The sequence below is a fragment of the Setaria italica genome, chromosome IV (assembly GCF_000263155.2).
Source record: "Setaria italica strain Yugu1 chromosome IV, Setaria_italica_v2.0, whole genome shotgun sequence".
Classification (NCBI taxonomy): domain Eukaryota; kingdom Viridiplantae; phylum Streptophyta; class Magnoliopsida; order Poales; family Poaceae; genus Setaria; species Setaria italica.
The window spans coordinates 21,293,165-21,315,862 of NC_028453.1; the positions used below are offsets into that span (position 1 = coordinate 21,293,165).

General features: G+C 46.7%; 1 protein-coding gene across 1 annotated transcript; it reads right to left on the bottom strand.

The window, feature by feature from the left end:
• Positions 1 to 166: 166 nt before the first annotated feature.
• On the bottom strand, positions 167 to 5,597 carry LOC101785103. Its single transcript, XM_004965361.3, has 3 exons — positions 5,233 to 5,597; positions 766 to 968; positions 167 to 666 (listed from the first exon to the last, which is right to left on the bottom strand). The coding sequence occupies exons 1-3, from the start codon at positions 5,335 to 5,337 to the stop codon at positions 402 to 404; spliced, it is 573 nt and encodes a 190-aa protein (XP_004965418.1). The 5' UTR covers positions 5,338 to 5,597; the 3' UTR covers positions 167 to 401.
• Positions 5,598 to 22,698: the final 17,101 nt, after the last annotated feature.

A 22,698-nucleotide genomic window follows, 5' to 3' on the forward strand; every position in this document is an offset into this window, starting at 1 on the left:
GGGATCTATTGGAGTTGCTCTAAGCGGGAGAGCGGGAATCGCTCCCTCGTTCCCAGTGAGTGGGGGTGTGCGTCCGCCAAACGCATAAAGTGGGACTGCGGGAGTTGCTCCCCTCTTTGTGCGTGATGCCGGGACCGTGCACCCAAGAAATACCCATTACCCAAAATGTTCAAACGACAAGTTCATATTGTTTGTTGCAAACACTTTGTTTACACAACCGACGGTCTGTCAGATAAGGTAGCACCACAAGAGTACTTTGGTTTTGCAAAGATTAAACTATACACATAAACATTTAAGCGAAACTAAGTCATGTCCCAAAATTACTCACTGCAGTGTTACAGAAAATACCACAAATACAAATATGCTTTTTTTTCTATCACAAGAGAGTTCTATTAGATTGCTCATGCATAGCCAGTCATGCTAACGCTGGGGGTTGTCTTACTGATCTTTTTGGCAGCTTGGCTCGTGGCCTTTGCATAGTACATGTAGAAGTACACGTTCAGAATCATGGTGAACACCACGAAAACTGCTCCTGCAATAAAAACTCCTTTGCGCAGAGATTGACAAGTCCAGTTACCAGCATATACCATATCCCTATACTTTGTGTGGTATGCGTTCTTTGTTGCTCCGGCAATAAGGCACGCCTCTGCAATTGAGAATGTGATCCTGCAAATTTGCCAAGAAAATCTATATGGTTGGGCTACTAAAATTGGCAAGTACAAAAGTCTGTTTACTTTGGGTCATGTAAGGGAGCTTAGAAATAACCATGACGATGCGAAGTATATAATGGACCAGGCTCTGGTTCCACCTGGCGCAAGTGGGGCGCCGAAGCACATGCATCTTGTAACACCCATAAGCAGTGAGTGGCCTGAGAGAAGAAACAGGAAAGCACCAACACCATAGCCGGTAGCAATATCGGAGTCATAAACACAAAATGTGGTATTGGAGCTGTCCGTGACTATTGAACCCTGTTATAACAAAGTAGAATGTAGCAACTATTCAGGATCATAAAAAGATTTTCATGCAGCTCTTGTAAAATATGTTCTAGCTAACTAAGGGTCTGTTTGGGAGCATTCCACTACACAATTTTGAGCTCTACTCCAAAACTCCATGGTGGAGCAGCTCCACCAATCTCTAGAGCACACCTTGACATGCTCCATCAATATCACCCAAATGAATTAGGGGGGTCTCCAGCTTCATGGAGTTGGTTGCTCTAGAGTTTGGTTGAGTTGGGGTGGTTTGGTGGGAGTCCAATCCATGGAGCTAAACCATGTGGAGTGGAGCAGTCACAAACAGGTCATAATTTTCTTTCTTATTTGCCATAATCAACAGCACATGCTCATGGTTTTGTGACAAATGAACGTAAAATCAAACTGATTTATATATGACAAAGATCACTCATCATAACCTTTCAAAAAAGGATCTCATAGGCATCTATTTTTAGCAATTTAGAATTGTTAACAATGCCCTAATTAACTGTAAGTCTGTAACATAGGAATGGTAAACTTAGGCCATGTAGACTGTTATGGGGTGGCAGCCAGCCAGCCCTGTCATGAGGGGCAAACGATATTCAAGGCGTGCCAAGAAAGGAAGTGGTTAGGAAGCCTTAATTACCATGATTTGCTCCCCGGTTGATTAGCAAGGATTAGAATCCCGGGCAATCAATTGGCCAATTAAGTGATAGAGAAGAATCAGGAGAAAATGCATGGTGTGCTTATAAACCTGGCTAATTAATTGGTGAGGGAAGAAAAGAAGGAAGGACAAATCCAATCCCATCCCCCCCCCTCTCAAAATCTAGTCTCCCTGCAAGCCAACTTTGCCCGGCTATCTTCCTAGTAATGGTTATCCCCTAATGATCTAAGGATCATAACATAGACCGAACACAATCCTATACGACGATGGATCTGCTAAAACATATGTGATGCCAATTAAATTTACTCAAAAAAATACTAACTGCATATGTTTTGTGACAAGATAGTTGTTGACAGTCAAAATTGGCAAATCTAGGCAAACCGGTCTCTAAACCCGTCAGACCGGTTTGGCTAAACTGCTCAAGTTGCAAATTGGACTTCACCATTGTGTACCTCTCATCAAGACGATCAAAATGCATATGTAGAGTGTTTGATTTGGAGTTCGGATGAGAGAATTATGACTTCAGAAAATTCTGCACCTCACAAACCAGTCAGACCAGTTTGCTAGGTTAATCCGGCTGGTTTGGTCCGTGTAGTCCAATTTAAGAGTTGTATTTTGACACGAAGTTTGTAAGGGTTTTGACTCATAATCGGGCAAGACCTCCCCTTCCTATAAATATAAAGGGCCAAGGCTGATTGAGGGTATCCAATTGATCAAATCAACTTATCTTTTTTTACCTTTTTCCTCTTTGCCCTACTTTTCCAAACCCATGAGCTGTTCTTTTCCTGTCTCCATGGCATGAGGAGGCACCCTAGCTAGCCTGCCAAGCCTAGAGCAACCCAAGGTGCGCCTAACCCGATAGGGTCCCTCCCGGGCGGGCGTTCGTTGGATCCTCGCTAGGCTCTGCACATTCGGTGTTCAAGTATTTGGCGGCACATTTCCGTGCCAACAATAGTTAATTCAGTTCCTTCAAAATCACCACTGCACTAGAATATTGAAAGAGTAACAATTAAACCATATAATATCAATGAGCATTCATATGTTAAACCATAGTTAGGGCTCGTTTGGTTTGCACCCATATGTGCCGCGCCAATGCGTTGGCTAGCCAAAAGATTGCAAAGGATTTCACTACCCGCGATTCACCCAGAATTGGCAAAAAGTACACGTACTAGATATTGTCGGACGTTGGCACACCAAACATTGGCGTTGAACCAAACTAACGAGCGGGCTGGAGTCAATGAATGATTTTCTGGTCGGGCGTGCATGGGCGTCAATCCAAACATCCCCTTACTTTACAGATTCACAATTCAACCTTTTCAACATCAAATTGCAAATTGCCCTCATTTGGAGCAAAGAAAGAAATCTACTCGGCAGGGCCAGGAGTCAGCTGTGGCCACTGTGGCATGAGCCTGATGGGCACACTAAATGTTAGGCCAAGGAAGGCATTAGCTGAGCTTATTGATTCGTTAACAGTAAGATCTATTTGTTATTTGTAGAATAAGATTTATTTGCTATTTGTAAAATCTAAGATTTGGACATGTTCAACGAAGGCCTCCGGAGGCACCGGCGTGTAATGGAACCCTAAGGCGTGATAGTAATGTGAAGAGAGGCAAAGGAAGACCAAATTGACATGGGAAGAGGTAATAAAAGGAGATTTGAAGAGATGGAATATACCTAAAGATTTAGCCCTGGATAGGAGTGCTTGGAAAACAGCTATTCATGTGCCCAAACACTGATTTGTGGCTCTTGTTGGGTTTCAACTCTAGCCTACCCCAACTTGCTTGGGACTGAAAGGCTATGTTGTTGTTGTTGTTGTTGTTGTAAAATCTAAGATTTGGTTCGTTCAAGGTTGTTAGACAGCTGATATATTGCTTCATTTATAATCAGTGAAGAATAAGCCTTCCCCAAGAGAATGACCGACTCCACTCTCTTTCAACATATGAAGAATCGCTCAAAAACTATTTTCCTCAACATAATATGATTAAAAGATTGGTACCCACAGAAGGTCTTAGATAAAAGTAAGGGTTCCAAACAAAAATTCCAGGAAGACATATCACTACACATGATAATGCAATGACGATAGGACAACAGGGTATGAAGGAACTGCATAGTGCCCTTTAAGTCTAAGGTTACTGATGCATTAAAGATAAAGTTTTAGATATTCTATACCATTACCAAACCAGTTTACATTCTTCCTAAATCATGAAGAACAACAAAGAAGTGGTGCAAACTAGGCCTAAGACTCAGCAATCACATTCGAGTAATTAGCCCAACTGTTGCGCTTGAATGTGTTGAGACTGTGCAGACTGCCCTTTATATAATTTGCTTATTCCATTATCTAAGAAAAAGAACAGTCGGTAAACCCTTGGTTAAACCAAATAGCTCGAAATAGTCACAAAACCAAATATTACACAGTCTGGATCATTGTATGTGGCCTCTAGGTTTGATTCCAGTAACTAAACCATAAATACTCTATCTTAAATCATACAGCTTATTCAAAAAAAATTAAATTGGATCCTGGTTGCTTCTAGTAGCATGCAAGTTGCAGAGATTGTGTTTGATCAAAAAGAAGTTAACTAGCTGAGTACTAAGGGGGCATAAATATTCCAATATTGTTTCTCAAACCTCAAATACCTATAGTCAAATCACAAATCTGTGTTTCCCTATTCAAGCATAAATTCAACCTTTTCAACATCAACATCCAAATTAACCCCCATTTGAAAAAAAAAGAGAAAAATCTCAGGTCCAGGAGCTAACTTTGGCACTGGCATGAGCCAGATGTACACTCCCAACTTCAGATCATGGAAGGCTACTGGGCTTACTAATTCATTGGCAATAAGATATATATTTTCTATTGTAATATATAAGATTTGGTTGGTTCAAGATTGTTAAGTAGCTTGATATATATTGCTTCTTTAGAAATGAATAAAGAATAAGACTTGCCCAAGAGATTGACTGCCTTCACTCTGTTTTAACATAGGAAGAATTTATGCTCAAAGACTATTTGCATCAACATAACATGAGCACAACGATAGTTACCAACACAATGTTCCAAAAAATCATCTTGATAATAAAAGGGCTACAAACACAAATTCAGTAGGACATATCTGCACATGATAACACAAGGATGATAGCATAGCCAATATGAATGGACTGCAGAGTGACCCTTTTTTTGTAAATTACAGATTAACTAAAAATAATATGTTAAGGTATTCTCCACCATTACCAATCCCGCATTGGCCACCCTAAACCTGAATAATAAACGAGTTCTAAAGACAAGATATTGAAAACGTAGCAATGGTAGTTGAGTGATTAGTCCAACTGTTGCGGTTGGATCTGTTAGGATTTGGGTATTAAGATAGACGCTTGAATTTTAATTTGTTAATTTCATTATTAAATATTAAAAATGGATAGCCGCAAAAGTCAACCCTTTGTTAAACCAAATAGCAGGAAATCTCCAATACAAGCGTTAAAATCCAACCCCAGATCTCCGCGCGTCCTAGCGATGCAGTTTATGTGCAGATCAAGGGGGCGGATGCTTGCTGGTTTATGGATGCGGGAAGCAAAGTTGAAAGGCAACTTGCGGGAGTGTGTCATTACCGTGCTGCGGCGGCGCTCGGCGGCGATGGCGAAGCCGAAGGCGGTCAGGCAGAGAGCAATCACCAGAATGTGCACCAGTATGGAGCTCCTCGCCGTATCCCCCATAGCTGACCTTCTCCCTCTGTTCCCTCTCCTCTCCTGGGCAAGGATGGTGGTTGGTGGCGCAGCGACACTTGCTGTCCCTTCGGTTTGCTAGGTCTCTGCCGTTTGGGACGAGGAAATAAGGATTTGACTCTCAGGTTGGCAAAAAGATTACTTTAACCCGTGACGATTCCGTTTCGGTTGAGTTTGCCCCGGCTGGTTTTTCAATCACCTCCTACTTGGTGTTCTTCCGGATTATGGTTACCTCCGGATTATGGCCCACCGCTGCGCATAAGCTCGCGCGTCGCACAACGCCATGCGTGTTCTTCGGTTACTCTTCTTCGCACAACGCATAAGGATTTGACTTTGGCAAAAAGATTAGTTCCCATATTCACTACATTATTCCAATAAATTATCCATTTCCCACTCTCCAAATTTTCCACTCTCCAAATTATAACGGACAGTTTTCTCTCTAAAAATATACACTTTTCATCCACTTCAAAAGTTGGGATCCAGAAAAAAACATAGCTCTAGAAAAAAAAACACAGCTCTAGCACCCTACCCTAGCGTAAGTAGCATAAGGAGGCATCAAAATCCACCCTTTCAGCCCCATCTCCCACGGGTGTCTAAGAGGCTCCTACTCTGTGGTTTTTTATGTTTCCTCTCTCCCGCGTCCGCCTCCTCTTCTCTGCTGGCTTTTTCCCTGCGCCGCCGGCCTTTAGCCTCCACACTCGACGCTCGACCCCAAGTCCCACTTGGCCTCGAGTCCCACCCGCCGCTCATCGCCCGACCCCGAGCCACGGCTGCCGCTCACCTCCTCGCCCCGAGGCTCCCCAGTCGCAGCCTGCAGGCCCGTGCGCTGCCCGACCTCGACCGCCACCAGCGATGTGAACTCGTAGGGTTGAATCTTAATCTTTTGATGAGAGGGGGGCTAACTCAATTGGTGGTTGGAGACAACACTCACGACCTAACTAAAGTCTTCCAAGGATGCTGCGCCTTAGCAATCGATACACTGCCTCCAATGGCTAACGCGATGTTGTGGAGTACCACACTCGGCTACTTGGGCACTCGTTCTGCAAGCAATCAAAGAACTAGCAAAAACAAGTAGAACAAGTACCAGTTAGTAGATGTAAATGAAGGTTTTAAACTCAATCTCAATTATGGTGGGGTTCCGAAGATAAGAAGACGGGCGGCTGATCCAACATGCACGCTTATAAGGAAGTAGCAAAAGATAAACTTGCATGTAAACAAAACCTGAGTGTTTCCAGTGGCGCCTAAGGTGTATAAGAATATGTGAGGATGACCACCAGGGTGTTGGGGTCATGCTCCAACCCTAGGACGCGCTTAATACACGGCCCATTGGCTCAAAATAAGGTGACGCAGCACCTTGGACAGAAAAAATCTTTGTAGTAAATTGATGATTATGGTCGCCTCGGAGAAGATATGGACATGAGTCTAGATCCATATGAAAGTAGACTTGAAAAGCTTTCCATAAAGTGCTTGAACGTCCAAAAAGGAGTCTGCACGAAGTCGTGGCGGTCGTTAGAAGTTGTTGTTGTCCTGCAGTCCGAGTCCAGCCAGCGCGAGTCCTCTCCCCTTCTGATCCACTCCATCATTGCTAAGCAAAACAAGAGTACACACATCGCCATGATCTAAATATGATGGATATGACCTCAAGAGTGTAGTCACCTGATAGTTGACTTGACAAGCACGAGCACGAGTAATTGGACTAGAAATTGGTACTTGTGTCGGTGTGGATGTATCATTGGTGTTGATGTCCTCATCATCCTCCCCTTCTTGCATTTGAGTCGTCCTCAACCCAAGCTCAGCTTCCTCTCCCAAATATGGCTTTAAATCTGCAATATTAAAAGGTGGGACTAACCCTAAAGTCTGCAGGCAGATCTAGCTTATATGCATTGTCATTAATTTTCTCTAACACTTTAAATGGTCCATCAACCCTAGCCATCAATTGAGATTTTCACAATTGAGGAAACCTATTCTTTCTATGAAGCAACCAAACTAAATCTCCAAGTTCAAATTTTAGTTCCTTTCTACCTTTGTTACCAGCAAACATATACTTAACATTTATGCATTCTATGTTTTTTTAGTTGTTTCATGCAGTTTTAACAACAATTCAGCATATTTGGTAGCATCAAAATTTAGTTTTTCAGAAGATGGCAAAGGCATTAAATCAATAGGAGTACGAGGTAACAAACCATAAACTATTTGAAAAGGGCACATCTTTGTACTAGAACGCAGCGAGCAATTATAAGCAAATTTAATATGAGGAAAACATTCTTCCCACATCTTAATGTTGTTCTTGAAAACAGCCCTTAATATAGTAGATAAAGTTTTATTTACAGCTTCAATTTGACCATCAGTTTGGGGATAACATGTAGTAGAAAATAAAAGCTTAGTCCCCAATTTTACCCATAAAGTCTTCCAAAAATGACTATGAAATTTAACATCACGATAAAAAATAATGGTGTTTGGCACACCATGCAAACGAACAATTTCTCGAAAGAACAAATCAGCAATATGAGTAGCATCATCAGTTTTATGACATGGTATGAAATGTGACATCTTAGAAAATCTATCAACAACCACAAACACACTATCACGTCCCTTCCTAGTCCTTGGCAATCTCAACACAAAATCCATAAATATCTTCCCAAGGAGCGCTAGGAATAGGTAAAAGCAAATCCAAACTGTGTGGATTTAACCGTGACTTAAGCCTCATTCATTTCGGCCGGAATGGCCCAGAACGAGGTTCGTTCCAGGTGGTTTGGTCCAGCTCGGAATGAAATCAAACCTCAATGGAAATTGCTGTTCAGTTGGCCTAGTTCGGAACCAAACCTAGCCCGGCTCGATTGCACCCCTTCACTCCGAGGCCCGGAACGAAACCCCACCCTATCCCCTCCGGAACGAATCCTCAAGAGGACGGGAGTTGGCGACATGAGATGGTGTGGCGGCAGTGCAAGCTGGTGGTGCACGAGGCGACTGTGACCGGTTCCTGTCCGGTGTCCACCCTCTCCATTGCCTTCTCACCAATACTTGAATTCACTGTTTCCGGGTAGCGAACTTCCGATGGATTTTTCGCAATGAATGCATCCAATCTACCTCATTAGACCCCAGAAAAACACTTTTGGGAGGACTTTGGAGCATTTCGCTACCGCACAAAAAATGATGCGAAACGAGTTAGTATCGGCACCCGAATGTACTCTTTTCGGGTAGTGAACTTCGGATTTTTTCACAATGAATGCATCCAATCTATCTCTAGGGTCGGGTAGCGAACTTCCGATGAATTTTTTCGCAATTAACGCCTCCAATCTACCTCATTAGGCGCTAGAACTTGTTTGGAAGTATTTTAGAGCATTTCGCTGTTACATGAAAAATGATGCGAAACATGTGCGTTTCAGTACCCGAATGCACTATTTCTGGGTAGCGAACTTCCGACGGATTTTTTCGCAACAAACGCATCCAATCTACCTCATTAGACCCTATAATATGTTTGGGAGAGTTTTGGACATTTCACTACTGCACGAAAAACGATGCGAAACAGGTGTATTTCGGCACCCAAATGCACTGTTTTCTGGTAGAGAAATTCAGATGGATTTTCTCACAACGAACGCATCCAGTCTACCTCAATGGACCCTAGAACATATTTGGGAAGGTTTTGGAGCATTTCGCTACCGTACTAAATGATGTGAAATGGGTGCGTTTCAGCACCCAAATTCACTGTTTTCGGGTAGCAAACTTCCGATGGATTTTTTTCACAACGAGTGCATCCAATCTACCTCATTAGACCATAGAACATGTTCAAAATGTTTTGGAGCATTTCGCTACTGGACAAAAAACAATGCGAAACAGGTGCGTTTCGGTACCCTGACGCACTGTTTCTAAGTAGCAAACTTCCGACTGATTTTTTTCGCAAAGAATGTATCCAATCTACCTCATTCGACCCTAAACCATTTTTGGGAGGGTTTTGGAGCATTTCGCTACTGGACGAAAAATGATGCGAAACAAGTGTGTTTCGGCAACCGAATGCATTGTTTCCTGTAGCGCACTTCTGACGGATTTTTTCGCAACGAACGCATCCAATCTACTTCATTAGACCTTAGAACACGTTTGGGAGTGTTTTGGAGCATTTCACTACTGCACAAAAAATGATACGGAACAGGTGCGTTTCGACACCTGAATGCACTCTTTCTGTGTAGCAAACTTTCAACGGATTCTTTTCGCAACGAACTCATCCAATCTACATCATTAGACCCTAGAACATGTTTGGGAGTGTTTTGGAGCATTTCGCTGCTGCACGAAAAATGATACGAAACAGATGCGTTTCGGTACCCTAATGCACTGTTTCCGGGTAGCAAACTTCCGACAGATTTTCTTGCAACGAACGCATCCAATCTACCTCGTTAGACCCTAGAACATGTTTTGGAGGGTTTTGAAGCATTTCTCTACTACACGAAAAACGATGTGAAACAGGTGCATTTCCGTACCCTAATGAAGCAGGTAATAAAATTCCGATAGATTTTTTTGCAACTAACTCATTCAATCTACCTCATTAGACCCTAGAACAACATGTTTGGGAGGGTTTTGGAGAATTTTGCTACTACACGAGAAACGATGCGAAACGGGTGAGTATCGGCACCCGAATGCACTGTTTCTGTGTAGCGAAGTTTCGACGTATTGTTTCACAACTAATGCATCTAATCTACCTCATTAGACCCCAAAACATGTTTGGAAGTGTTTTGGTACATTTCACTACTAGATGAAAAACAATGTGAAACAGGTGCGTTTCGGTACCCTAATGCACTTTTTCCAGGTAGCGAAGTTGCAACGGATTTTTTCGCAACGAACACATCCAATCTACCTCATTAGACCCCAGAACAACATGTTTGGGAGGATTTTTGTAACGCCCGTAAAAATCTACCGAATTAAATCACTCGTTAAAAATGCATTCCAAAATTTTCCAACCGCTGAGCCCCGTCAAATCTCCCCGTTTCCGTCGGATTCGCCGTTCCAGTCCCGACGTCGTCGACCCTCTTTTTCCGTCCCCGTATTTTTCGCCGCGTGCCCGTCAAGTCCATCACGCGTGCCGTCAAATCCCGCAATCCCCGCCATTTTCCCCCTCCCTTTTCTCCCTTCTCTTTCCTTCTTTCTTTTCCCTCCTCTTCCTTTCCCTTTTCTCCTTCTCTTTCTTCCTTCTCTTTCTTCCTCCTCCTTCTCTCTCCCCTTTCTTTTCTCCGCCTCCCCCTTTTTCCTCTGGAGCCTGGCGCCCCCCCTTCCTGGCACGCGCGCCGAGGCACCCTGTGCGCGCACGCGCGCTGGGCCGCGCCGCGCCGCGCTGCGCCCGCTCGCGCCTTGGCGTCTAGTGCTTGGCCGGGCGTGTCGTGTCGTGTCGCCGGTCGCCGGTCGCCGCTCCTGTGCCCTCGTCGACCACGCAGCCACGCCGTCCACGAGCTTCACCACCCTAGCACGCCACCGGCCAAAGGTCCGGCCGCCATCATTGCCTCGGCCTCCGCCCGCCCGTGCGCCGCCTATAAAAGAGGGGAGCCGAGCCCTGCACCTCCACACCATCACCACGAGCACCTTGCCTACCTCCACCACCGCCACCAGAACGCCATCGGCGCCCCTTCCTTCCCACCCGCGACCGGCCAAGGTGAGGGCCAAAATGGGCCCCCCACACCCTCCTCTTCCTCCCCTGCCCCTCGGCCTCGCCGCCGGCGAGCCCGGCCGGCCGGCCCACCGCGGGTCATCCCTTCCTCCACCTCCTGTTGTTTCCAAGAAGAAGAAAGGGATAAATCCCTCTGCTCACGATCTAACCCACCAGTTTCCCTTATTCGCGAACAAGTCCTCCCACCATTCCAGAAATAATTACAGATAGGCCCCTGCTCTCGCGGTTCAGTCCTAAACCTCATTTTAAAGCCCCTAATACTCCTTTAACCCATCATTTCATGCGCCAAATTTCCTCCAATCGATCCCAAATTCGACCACGACATCCTCTCATATACTTCCGCCGAGGCATATCCAAAGCTCATGAAAATACCCTTCCTACCTATTTTCCGTTCATATTTCCTGTTCGAAGCTCAACAGGTAAAATCTTTTTCCTTTTTATTTATTGTGTGCTCGTTTGTGTGTGCCGTAGATCGCGGTGTACCCGAGGAGGAGCGCGAGGAGGAGTTCGACCGCGAGCCCGAGCCCGAGGACCAGTACCGCGAGCAGGAGCTCCCAGAAGGCTTTGAGAACGGCAAGTCCAATCTCACCCTTTGATGCATATTTAATACCCAGATTTTCATACACAACCTATTGGCCTGTTTATAAAATACATATTGTTTTATTGCAAGACATGGTTGGATAGCCACCCCTTGATTGTTATGGTTATTCCTTGTTGTCCCATATTTATCTCTAAATATGAGTTGCTCTGTTTAGACGATAAATACTGCTAGAATGCTTAGGAACTCATTATCCAAATTCAATCATGACTACACCTGTTTATTCGGAAAATAAATGTGTGAGTGTGTTCAACTGAGGGATTGGGTTTTCGGGTGTAAAGGAAGGTGGTGGATGAGATGGATGGGCGTTTCTTGTGTGGAATGCCGGATTGTTAAGCTCGTACCTTAGTGGTTGAGCAGAGTTGGGAGATATCCATTTTGTCATGGCTAAGGACCGTTGATGTGTCATCCTGCCTAATTCCATCATCGTGCAACCACTCGACCGTTGTATGGGCAACGGCTTAGCATAAACCCCACTAGCTAAACTGCTAGGCTTCAGGTGTGCTGGTGAGCAACAGGAGCCCCTAGAAAAGGACAAAGCTCTTGGTGACTTAGGTCCCGGTTTCGGCCCCGTGGGTGGGTTGCTAACCCTTTGGGTGCTTCCGTGTTGACTAGTCAGTGTTGGCTAAGGTGGGTAATGGCTTTGTTAGGATCCGTACCGTCACTAAGGTGATCGTGATACGGTACCCTACTTGTGGGAAAAGTGTACAACCTCTGCAGAGTTAAAACCTATCCGGGTAGCCGTGTCCACGGCATTGGACGAGTTACGGCTCGGTCACACAACTAGCTTTTGGGAGATGACTGGTATTTACGGTGTGTGTGTGTGTGTGTGTAGGATTTTGGAAGTGTCCGGCAGTTATGTCGTGCGCTACGGCGGACGGGGAGTCCGGTAGCGATAAAACTTGGATCCTTTGTGTAGGATCAACCCCACTTGATATATCGTTTATTAAGAAAATGTTTTATGAAAATTCTTTAAAATGAAACCCTGCATATGTCAAAAATCTAGCTTTATTGCAAATGAACCTTAACCATGTCCTTGTTGAATCATATGCATATTCTTGTTGTATCCCCCTCCGTGGATGGGGTTGGACTTGTTGAGTACTTTTGTACTCGCCCTTGTGTTGTTGCTTCAGAGGAGGATCCAGACTTCGTCGCCGAGGACTTCGAGTAGGAGGTTGCGTCTGCACCCAACGCTGCCTGCGGTGTTGGCCCTTTTGCAGGATGCTTCCGCTGATGCTTAGTTCCGATTGCAGCCCGGAGTCCGACTGGACTGCAACTTGGATTTGTATTGTTATCGCTTTAGTCTTGCTTTGGGTGTGGCTTGCCCGCCCGCTCCTTTGGGAGTTGTACGGTTTCTGAACTATCTGTTGAATAAATGTGTTATCAGCCTCCTGGGACTGATAATTGGATCACATTTAGTCTCTACTTATGTGGGGACGCTTCAGGTGGTATCAGAGCCGTCGTTGGCCGTAGGACGTAACCATTAGGACTGGAAAAGCCTTTTTGACCAAATTAAATGATTTACAAAATTTCTTACTTCCTCTGCTCAATTGCAAAACTGATTTACACCCCAATTCTTTCCAGATGGCCGAAGAAGGTTGGATCAACAACCATTGCCTGGAGGAGCCCGGTTTTCCCAGGTTGCTGTTCGCTTGCATGGACCGCCTCGGGGCGTCCGGAGTACTCTAGCCGGGAGTATGAAGACCGTAGGACTCTCCAGTGCGAGATGACCATCTTTATGGGCAGGAACAGCCGCTTCCCCGACATTCAGCCCTGGAATGTGTCTGCCACTGGTTTCCGGTGGAAAGACACTTACCAGGCGGCAGCTCGGAAAGCCTTGCGCTACCTGTGCCAAATTTATGAGAGGCACATCGGACGCACACCGATGAGGTTTTACCCGCCTATCAAGAAGAACCGCCCGGTTTGGCTGGCCCGGGTGAGGACTTTGGAAGGACGTGGACAGTGCGAGGATGACCCCACTGTGCTCCATATGGCTGCCTACCTCCTCACTTTGGATGAACTCTGCGATGAGCAGGCCGCCCATCTGAAGCAGTAGATCCGCAGAGCCGAGGACGCCGAGGTTATGGTGAGGAGGCTCCAGGTGAGATTGGCAGCAGCTGAGGCACGAGCCGCGGTCGCCCAAAGCAATGAGGCCCTCGTCATCGAGGCCCTCAAGGAGGCTGAGGACCGGCACGCGCGGGCATTGAAGGAAGTCCACCACTCGAACCGCACAAGGAGGAAAATGCGGGTCGTGGAGGACGACGAGGCCCCAGTTTTGGATGGAGTACCTGTTGCCCAGGGGTCCGGAAAGCGGAAGAGCCCCGACGCCCCACCAGCACCACCGCCTTTGGAAAGGGACTCTGAGGTGGCCAATGGAGAAGCCTCGGAATCCCCTTCCGCTGGTGGGACCCTAAGGGACGAGGTGCTGGCCCTCCTTATTCCGCCAGAAGACCACTCCGTGAAGTGTGCAGATTCGTCCCGCGAGTAGAGTGCCCCACCTAGAGTTGTACTCCAGAAGCTGTCCCGAATCTAGATTTGTACCCCCAGTTGTGTTGTTGTACCGGTCGTGTAGTGCGTGTTTTGGCCCCACCCCAAGTGTTGTAACCGCCCCGGCAAAATAATAAAATCATTTGTGATTGTTGTTTGTTAGTTTGTGTGCTTGTCGACAGGAGGTGGATTCTGTCTCTTCGAAAATTCGAATTAATTAACTAAACATCACCTTAATATCCAAATCCAAGTCTCATGAAAGTTCACTCAATCTGCAGATGCCTCCCAAGCGTGCCACCAGGACCTCCCCGAGTCAAGCACGTGCCACTCCTAGTGCAGAAAGACAGCTGGAAAGGCAGGGACCCCCACCAGTAGTGCACCATGAGGAGCAAGAGGTGAATCAGCCCGAGGGCAGGGGGGAGAGTCAAGTGGGAGCACAGGAGCCACCGCCCCCACCGGTCATTGATTTGGTACAAGTCATGAACAACCAGACCCTTCTGCTGGAAGCTTTGGCCAATGCCATCACTCGCCAAAGGCCCTGCGGACAGGGCATGAATGAGAAACTGACAGATTTCCTCCGGACCAAGCCACCCACTTTTGGTAGGTCCATCAACCCTCTGGACGTAGATGACTGGCTGCGGGTCATCCAGAGGAAGCTAGAGCCATTCGGCTGTGAGAGCAGGGACAAGGTTCTCCTGGCTGCTCATCAACTCACTGGGACTGCTTTAGCTTGGTGGGAGAACTGCTGCACTGCCGCCCAGGATGCCTCCACTATCACCTGGGATGAGTTCGTGACAGAGTTCCGCCGCTATCACATTCCTGCAGCTACCATGAAGCGCAAGGCGGATGAATTTCGTGAACTGCGCCAAGGCAACAAGTCTGTGGAAGAGTACACCTATCAATTAATGGATTTGGCCTGCTATGCTTTAGAAGAAGTAGACAAGGATGAGAAGAAGCAAGACATGTTCAAGAAGGGTTCGAGCGCAGAACTGAGGACCCTGCTTACTCCTCAGATCTACCCTGACTTCAACACTCTGATGAACATGGCCATCCTGACTGAGAGGGCCAAGGAAGATGAGAGGAGGGACAATAAGCGCCGGTTCCTGGACAGCAAGGCCCACTAGCAGGACAGGTTCCAGAAACCAAGGAGCTTTGGTCACCCCATGCCCAGGTCCCAAGCCCCCATGCAGTACCGGACCCAGTCTCAAGCCTCCGGTTCCCATCAGACCAATGCCCCATTCAGAAGCCAGAACCCCATCAAAGCCCCACAGAATAGCGCCAGCCAAGTCACCAACAACGGCAGGGCATGCTTCAACTGCCATGAGCCAGGGCATTTCATTGCCAACTGCCCCTACGCCAACAAGCCAGCTGCATCGGTGTGGCGGAACCACCTCGGATTAGCTTGATTAAGCAGGGTTAAGCCGCCTAACATGCGACACTCCTACCTAAACCGAGCTAACACGAAGTGCCGTCGGATTTCATCCGATTTAACCACTTAAACAGGATCGAGTTTAGCAAACCCACACGAAGGTGAGTGGTTACATAGAATACAACAAGTCCACTGAGTTGAACAAGTTTTACCCATTTAGCTCGGCCATAAAATCCAACATCAGAGTTTTACAAGATTTCAAGAAAACAACAGAGAAACACTAGCGGAAGACTTCGTCGGGGTCGGATGTCCGGGCGAGGCCAGCTAGAACATCACTGAGTCCTCTCCTCGCCGTCCGAGGAGGGGTCCCACTCGACCGTCCAGCCTGGCGGGAGCTGGGGCGGCCAAGCACCAACCGGAGAGGGGTCGGACGCAGCAACTTCACCTGAAAACAGAAGCCACAACAAGGCTGAGCTACTAAGCTCAACAAGACTTAACCGATAGGAGTAAGGGCTACTCCTCCTTCTAGACATGCAAGCTGTTTGGCTGAGGGGTTTGTTTGCCAAAAGCACTAAGTAACCCTATTTCAGTTTTAGCTCCGATTCTATGTTCATTTACCAGTCTAGGTTGTGCAACCTATTCTAAGCATTCATAGAACCAAACAAGGATGTGAAGATATAACAACAAACATTGCCATCATCAGATTCCTCATTTACTCAGGGTGACATAGCGATCAAGCAATCTCAAACTGTGAGAGGCAGACGAATCGATTCGAGTTCTTTAACCATGCATGGTGAACCTAGCCTCACGACATCCGCGCACCCGGAGGTCGCTTCCTGTGTCGGCCTTCCCCATCAATCCCCTAACCCATGTCGGGCCCATTTCCTTTGGTGCAAGGTTCCACAGACCCGGCCTCTGCCGTCCTGTGACCACGCTTGCCACCACGTGCGACAACCAGCAGGGGAAACTCCGTTCCAAGAACAATGGGGCGACCGCTCACGTCTAGGTTCAATCTGGTACTAGGCTTCCTCATCCCATACTAAGTATGAGGCTAGTACTTTCAAACACTTGATCACGAACACCACCACTGTCGGGCCTTAGCAAGATTTCATAGATAGACGGGGCGACCATCCGACCACCAAAGAGTTACCCAAAACCCTGCCCCGTCCATCGTCCTTATAGTTATAACAGGAGAGTAAACATGCAACTCCTATAACTCGCGAGTGACAGGAAATCACTCGACTTTTACCGTTTTCCTAGTTAAGCAATGCAGCTACTCGGTCCAACAGCTAGTGCTCAGATCGTGGGTCAATGAGTCATGCATCTAGGGTTTCACACAACTCCTATACGTAAATGCACAAGCATGTTACAGAAGGCATGCACAAGTCTGGTAAAACACATAGGACATTCATGCAACCGGGGCTTGCCTTCAAGCAAGGAGGACGGAAACTGCTCGACTTCTGGGGCGACTTCGGCTTCGGAGGACAGGAGCTCGGCTACAACTTCTTCTTCTGGTGCCGGGTGAAGCTCGTAGAAGTCGTCGGCGAGGTGCAGCTCTACACGAATGCAATGCAAGGGTTAGCTTAGACGGTTATTTCAACAGCAACACTGGCTTGCCTGAGCCCAGAAACTCACGACAAAGAGCAGGAGGTTATGGTGGTTCGAGAGCTGATGATGATCAAGAGGTAAGGGTAGGAAAGGACTAGTGGTCTGATCCTTGAACTAGAGGATGTGATAAACTGGGAGTCCTTAGACGCAAGCGCTGAAGGGTTCCCAAGTTTTACACATACTGATAGAGTCGGAGTGCCCGATCTTTCGGTGAGTGAAGATAAATTCGACTTGGTGGAAGTAGACCCTCACGATCCGACTACGACGAGCGAACCCGAAGCGCCAATGCAATCGCTGAACCAACTCCCGATGGTTACCAACCTCGCTGGTGCGAGATCAGCCTGATCACGAAGATCGATTCCTGTCCGCAATCGAAGAACGAACAAGAAAGAGAGGCGAGCAATCTAAATATCACTCGAAGGTGGAGTTCTGAATCACAAGGACAGCGCGTATTTGCGCGTGTTCAAGAGTAGCTAAAGCTAGATGTAAAACAAAACTCAAGTCGTAAACAAAAAGGACTCGGACTAAATAAAGGGGGCGCAGCCCCTGGAGTCCGAAGGGGTCACGGCGCCCAACCCTAGGCGCCCCACCTGGGCTGCCCTGTTGGGCCATCTTCTTATTCCGATGGGCCTTCGTTCCTTAACAGCATGATGAAGTTTAATTCTCTCGCACGGGCTCGAGTGATTGGCCCAACTGGAGGAGCAACTGGAGGCGCCTGAGGTGCTGCTGGTGTAGATGTACTCGTGGTGTCCTCATCATCCTCCCCTTCTTGAACTGAAGTCGTCCTCGACGGCAACTCCTCATCTTCGCCCACATACGGTTTCAAATCTGCAACATTAAAACTCGTGGAAACACCAAACTCCGCAGGCAGGTCAAGGATATAAGCATTATCATTAATCTTGGTTAGCACTTTGAAAGGACCAGCCGCACGTGGCATCAATTTAGAACGACGTAAGGTAGGAAAACGGTCCTTCCTCAAATGCAACCAAACCAGATCACCCGGTGCAAAAGTAACATGTTTTCTCCCTTTACTACCCGCAACCTGATATTTAGCATTAGCAGCAGCAATGTTTTGTTGAGTTTGCTCATGCAAGCTAATCATTTGATCAACATGTGCAGCGGCATCTATGTGTGGGGTGTCCTCGGCATCAAGTGCAAACAAATCAATAGGCGCCCGAGGAATATAACCATAAACAACTTGAAAAGGACACATCTTTGTAGAAGAATGCGTTGCATGATTATAAGCAAACTCAACATGAGGCAAGCAATCTTCCCAACGTTTCAAGTGTTTATCTAAAACAGCCCTAAGCATAGTGGACAAGGTTCGATTAACCACCTCAGTTTGTCCATCAGTCTGAGGGTGACAAGTGGTGCTAAACAGCAATTTAGTTCCCATTTTATTCCATAGTGATCTCCAAAAATGACTGAGAAACTTAGCATCACGATCAGAGACTATTGTATTTGGAATACCATGCAAACGAATAATCTCGCGAAAGAACAATTCAGCAACATTGCTAGCATCATCAGTCTTATGACAAGGTATAAAATGAGCCATTTTGGAGAAACGATCAACAACCACAAAAATACTGTCCCTCCCCTTCTTAGTTCTAGGCAATCCCAAAACAAAGTCCATAGAAATATCAAGCCAAGGGGAAGTAGGAACAGGCAAAGGCATGTACAAACCATGGTTGTTTAATCGTGACTTAGCTTTCTGGCAAGTAGGGCAGCGGGCAACAAGGCGCTCAACATCAGCGCGCATCCGGGGCCAAAAGAAGTGGGCAGCCAGCACTTCATGCGTCTTGTAGACGCCAAAGTGCCCCATGAGACCGCCTCCATGCGCTTCCTGTAACAACAAACGACGAACCGAGCTAGCTGGAACACACAGCTTGTTAGCGCGAAACAGGAACCCGTCCTGTATGTGAAATTTGCCCCATGGTTTGCCATGAATACAGTGGCCGAAAGCATCTTTAAAATCAGCATCATGCACATATTGATCCTTCACAGTTTGCAAGCCAAAGATTTTAAAATCTAACTGTGACAGCATGGTATAGCGACGAGACAAAGCATCAGCAATGACATTTTCCTTCCCGCTCTTGTGTTTAATAATGTAAGGGAAAGACTCAATGAATTCTACCCATTTAGCATGACGACGGTTCAGGTTTGTTTGGGTACGAATATGTTTTAAAGCCTCATGATCAGAATGAATTATAAACTCACGATGCCAAAGGTAGTGCTGCCAAGTATGCAAAGTGCGCACTAAAGCATAAAGCTCCTTATCATAAGTAGAATAATTCAAGCTAGCACCACTTAATTTTTCGCTAAAGTAAGCAACCGGTTTTCCTTCTTGTAATAAAACAGCACCTAGCCCAATACCGCTAGCATCGCATTCAAGCTCAAACACTTTAGTAAAATCAGGCAACTGCAAGAGAGGAGCATTGGTTAACTTATCTTTCAAGGTGCTGAACGCAACCTCTTGTGAATCACTCCAAGCAAAGGGAACATCCTTCTTTGTAAGCTCATGTAGAGGCGCTGCAATGGAGCTAAAATCACGAACAAACCGACGGTAGAAACCTGCAAGGCCAAGAAAGCTTCGAATTTGTGTAACCGTTGTCGGTGTAGGCCACTCCCGAATGGCATCAATCTTGCTGCTATCCACCTCAATGCCCTGTGGAGTAACAACATAGCCAAGAAACGAGACACGTTGTGTGCAAAACATGCATTTTTCGAGGTTAGCAAATAAATGGGCCGCACGCAATGCATCAAAAACAGCACGCAAATGTTCTAAATGCTCTTCCATAGACTTGCTGTAAATGAGGATATCATCAAAATAGACAACTACAAACAATCCTATGAAGGGCCTTAGAACTTCATTCATCAAACGCATAAATGTGCTGGGAGCATTTGTCAAACCAAACGGCATAACCAACCATTCGTATAACCCAAATTTCGTTTTAAAAGCCGTTTTCCATTCATCACCTAATTTCATGCGAATCTGATGGTAGCCACTACGCAAATCAATCTTAGTGAAAATAATGGCACCACTAAGCTCATCTAGCATATCATCAAGGCGTGGTATAGGGTATCGGTAGCGAATGGTAATGTTATTAATAGCACGACAGTCTACACACATACGCCATGAGCCATCTTTCTTTGGAACAAGTAACACAGGAACGGAGCAAGGGCTAAGAGACTCACGAATATAACCCTTGTCAAGCAATGCCTGTACCTGGCGCTGGATTTCCTTCGTCTCATCCGGATTTGTACGGTACGGTGCGCGGTTCGGAAGCTGTGCGCCGGGAATGAGGTCGATCTGGTGCTCAATGCCACGAAGTGGTGGAAGTCCCGGTGGCAAATCTTTTGGAAAGACATCAGCGTACTCCTGCAAAATGTTAGCAACCGCAGGGGGAATATCCAAAGATGGTGCATCATCAAGTGAAACGAGCACACTAGAGCATATAAGGGCATAGCATGGCAAAGGAGCATCGCGTAACTCATCAAAATCAGCACGTGTGGCAAGCAAAACAGGAGCATTCAACTTGATTTCAGAATTAAGAGATGTCGATGGTTCAAGTTGTTTAGCAGTTTTAGCAGCTCTAGCAAGATCATCTTTAAGAATTTGTTCAGGTGTCATTGGATGTATAATTATTTTCTGACCCTTAAACATGAAAGAATAGTGGTTTGAACGACCATGATGCAAGCTATCAGTATCATATTGCCAAGGTCGCCCAAGTAACAGAGAGCATGCTTCCATGGGAATAACATCACAATCGACAAAATCAGAATAAGCACCCATGGAGAAAGGAACACGGACTGAGCGAGTAATTCTAATTTTCCCACCATCATTAAGCCATTGAATGTGATATGGATGTGGATGCTTACGAGTGGGTAAAGACAACTTTTCAACCAGCGTGGTACTCGCCAAATTGTTGCAGCTGCCGCTGTCGATGATGATGCGAATCGACCGCTCCTGCACAACGCCCTTGGTATGGAAAAGAGTGTGTCGCTGATTCTTCTCGGACGGGGCGACCTGTGTACTAAGAACACGCTGCACAACAAGACTTTCATACCTATCGGCGTCGCCCGGGTTGACATGTACCTCCATAGCTGCATGGTCAGTGGCAAGCATCGCATGTCGAATATCTTCAGAATCACTAGCGGAAGAGTACTCACCATCGTCACGAAGAAGCAAAGTGCGCTTGTTCGGACAGTCCCGAATCACATGGCCGAATCCTTTGCAACGATGACACTGAATATCCCGTGTACGGCCTGTGGGAGGGGCGGCGCCTGTGGAAGGGGCAGCGCTTGCAGGTTTTGCCGTTCGCTCGCGCGGTGTAGTGGTGGGCGTGGGTGGCGCAGGGAGAGCGGGTGCGGAGTTGGATGGCGAGCTTCTTCCTGCAAAAGAGTTAGAATATGTCTTCGAGCGGCGTCCCTGCACTTCACGTTCAGCTTTGCAAGCATATTCAAATAATGTTGTCATATCTGTGTAGTCCTTATAATCAAGTATATCCTGAATTTCGCGGTTCAAACCACCACGAAAACGGGCCATAGCAGCGTCGGTTTCCTCCAATAACCCACAACGAATCATTCCTATTTGTAATTCCTGGAAATATTCCTCAACAGATTTGGAACCTTGCTGAAAACGTTGCATTTTATTAGGGGAGGGGCGATCGGAGTAGTGGGATGGCGCGGCGCGGTTGTCGCAGGGAGGTGCGGTGGGCGCGGCTGGTAGGGTTGGCGAGCTGTGTTTATATTCACGCCACCAAATTAAAGCAAAATCAGTAAATTCACTAATAGCAGCTTTAACTTGAGAATTAGCAAGAATATCAACGAGTAGGCACACAAATTCAACAAAGACACTTATTGAAAGAATGTGCGAGGCTAAACGGTTGCTGGGACAAAGGATCTAACCTGAAAAAAATTTGTTTTGGTTTTTGTGGACTGTAGGAAGGGAAAAACACTCGGTAAAACTCACCGATCAACCTGGAAAGCTGATACCACTTGATAGAGTTGGAGTGCCCGATCTTTCGGTGAGTGGAGATAGATTCGACTTGGTGGAAGTAGACCCTCACGATCCGACTACGACGAGCGAACCCGAAGCGCCAATGCAATCGCTGAACCAACTCCCGATGGTTACCAACCTCGCTGGTGCGAGATCAGCCTGATCACGAAGATCGATTCCTGTCCGCAATCGAAGAACGAACAAGAAAGAGAGGCGAGCAATCTAAATATCACTCGAAGGTGGAGTTCTGAATCACAAGGACAGCGCGTATTTGCGCGTGTTCAAGAGTAGCTAAAGCTAGATGTAAAACAAAACTCAAGTCGTAAACAAAAAGGACTCGGACTAAATAAAGGGGGCGCAGCCCCTGGAGTCCGAAGGGGTCACGGCGCCCAACCCTAGGCGCCCCACCTGGGCTGCCTTGTTGGGCCATCTTCTTATTCCGATGGGCCTTCGTTCCTTAACAGCATGATGAAGTTTAATTCTCTCGCACGGGCTCGAGTGATTGGCCCAACTGGATGAGCAACTGTAGGCGCCTGAGGTGCTGCTGGTGTAGATGTACTCGTGGTGTCCTCATCATATAGTCCCCCACATTCGGGTATGGTGTAGGAGTTCTGAGAAAAAATCCACCCGAGTTTCGCTAC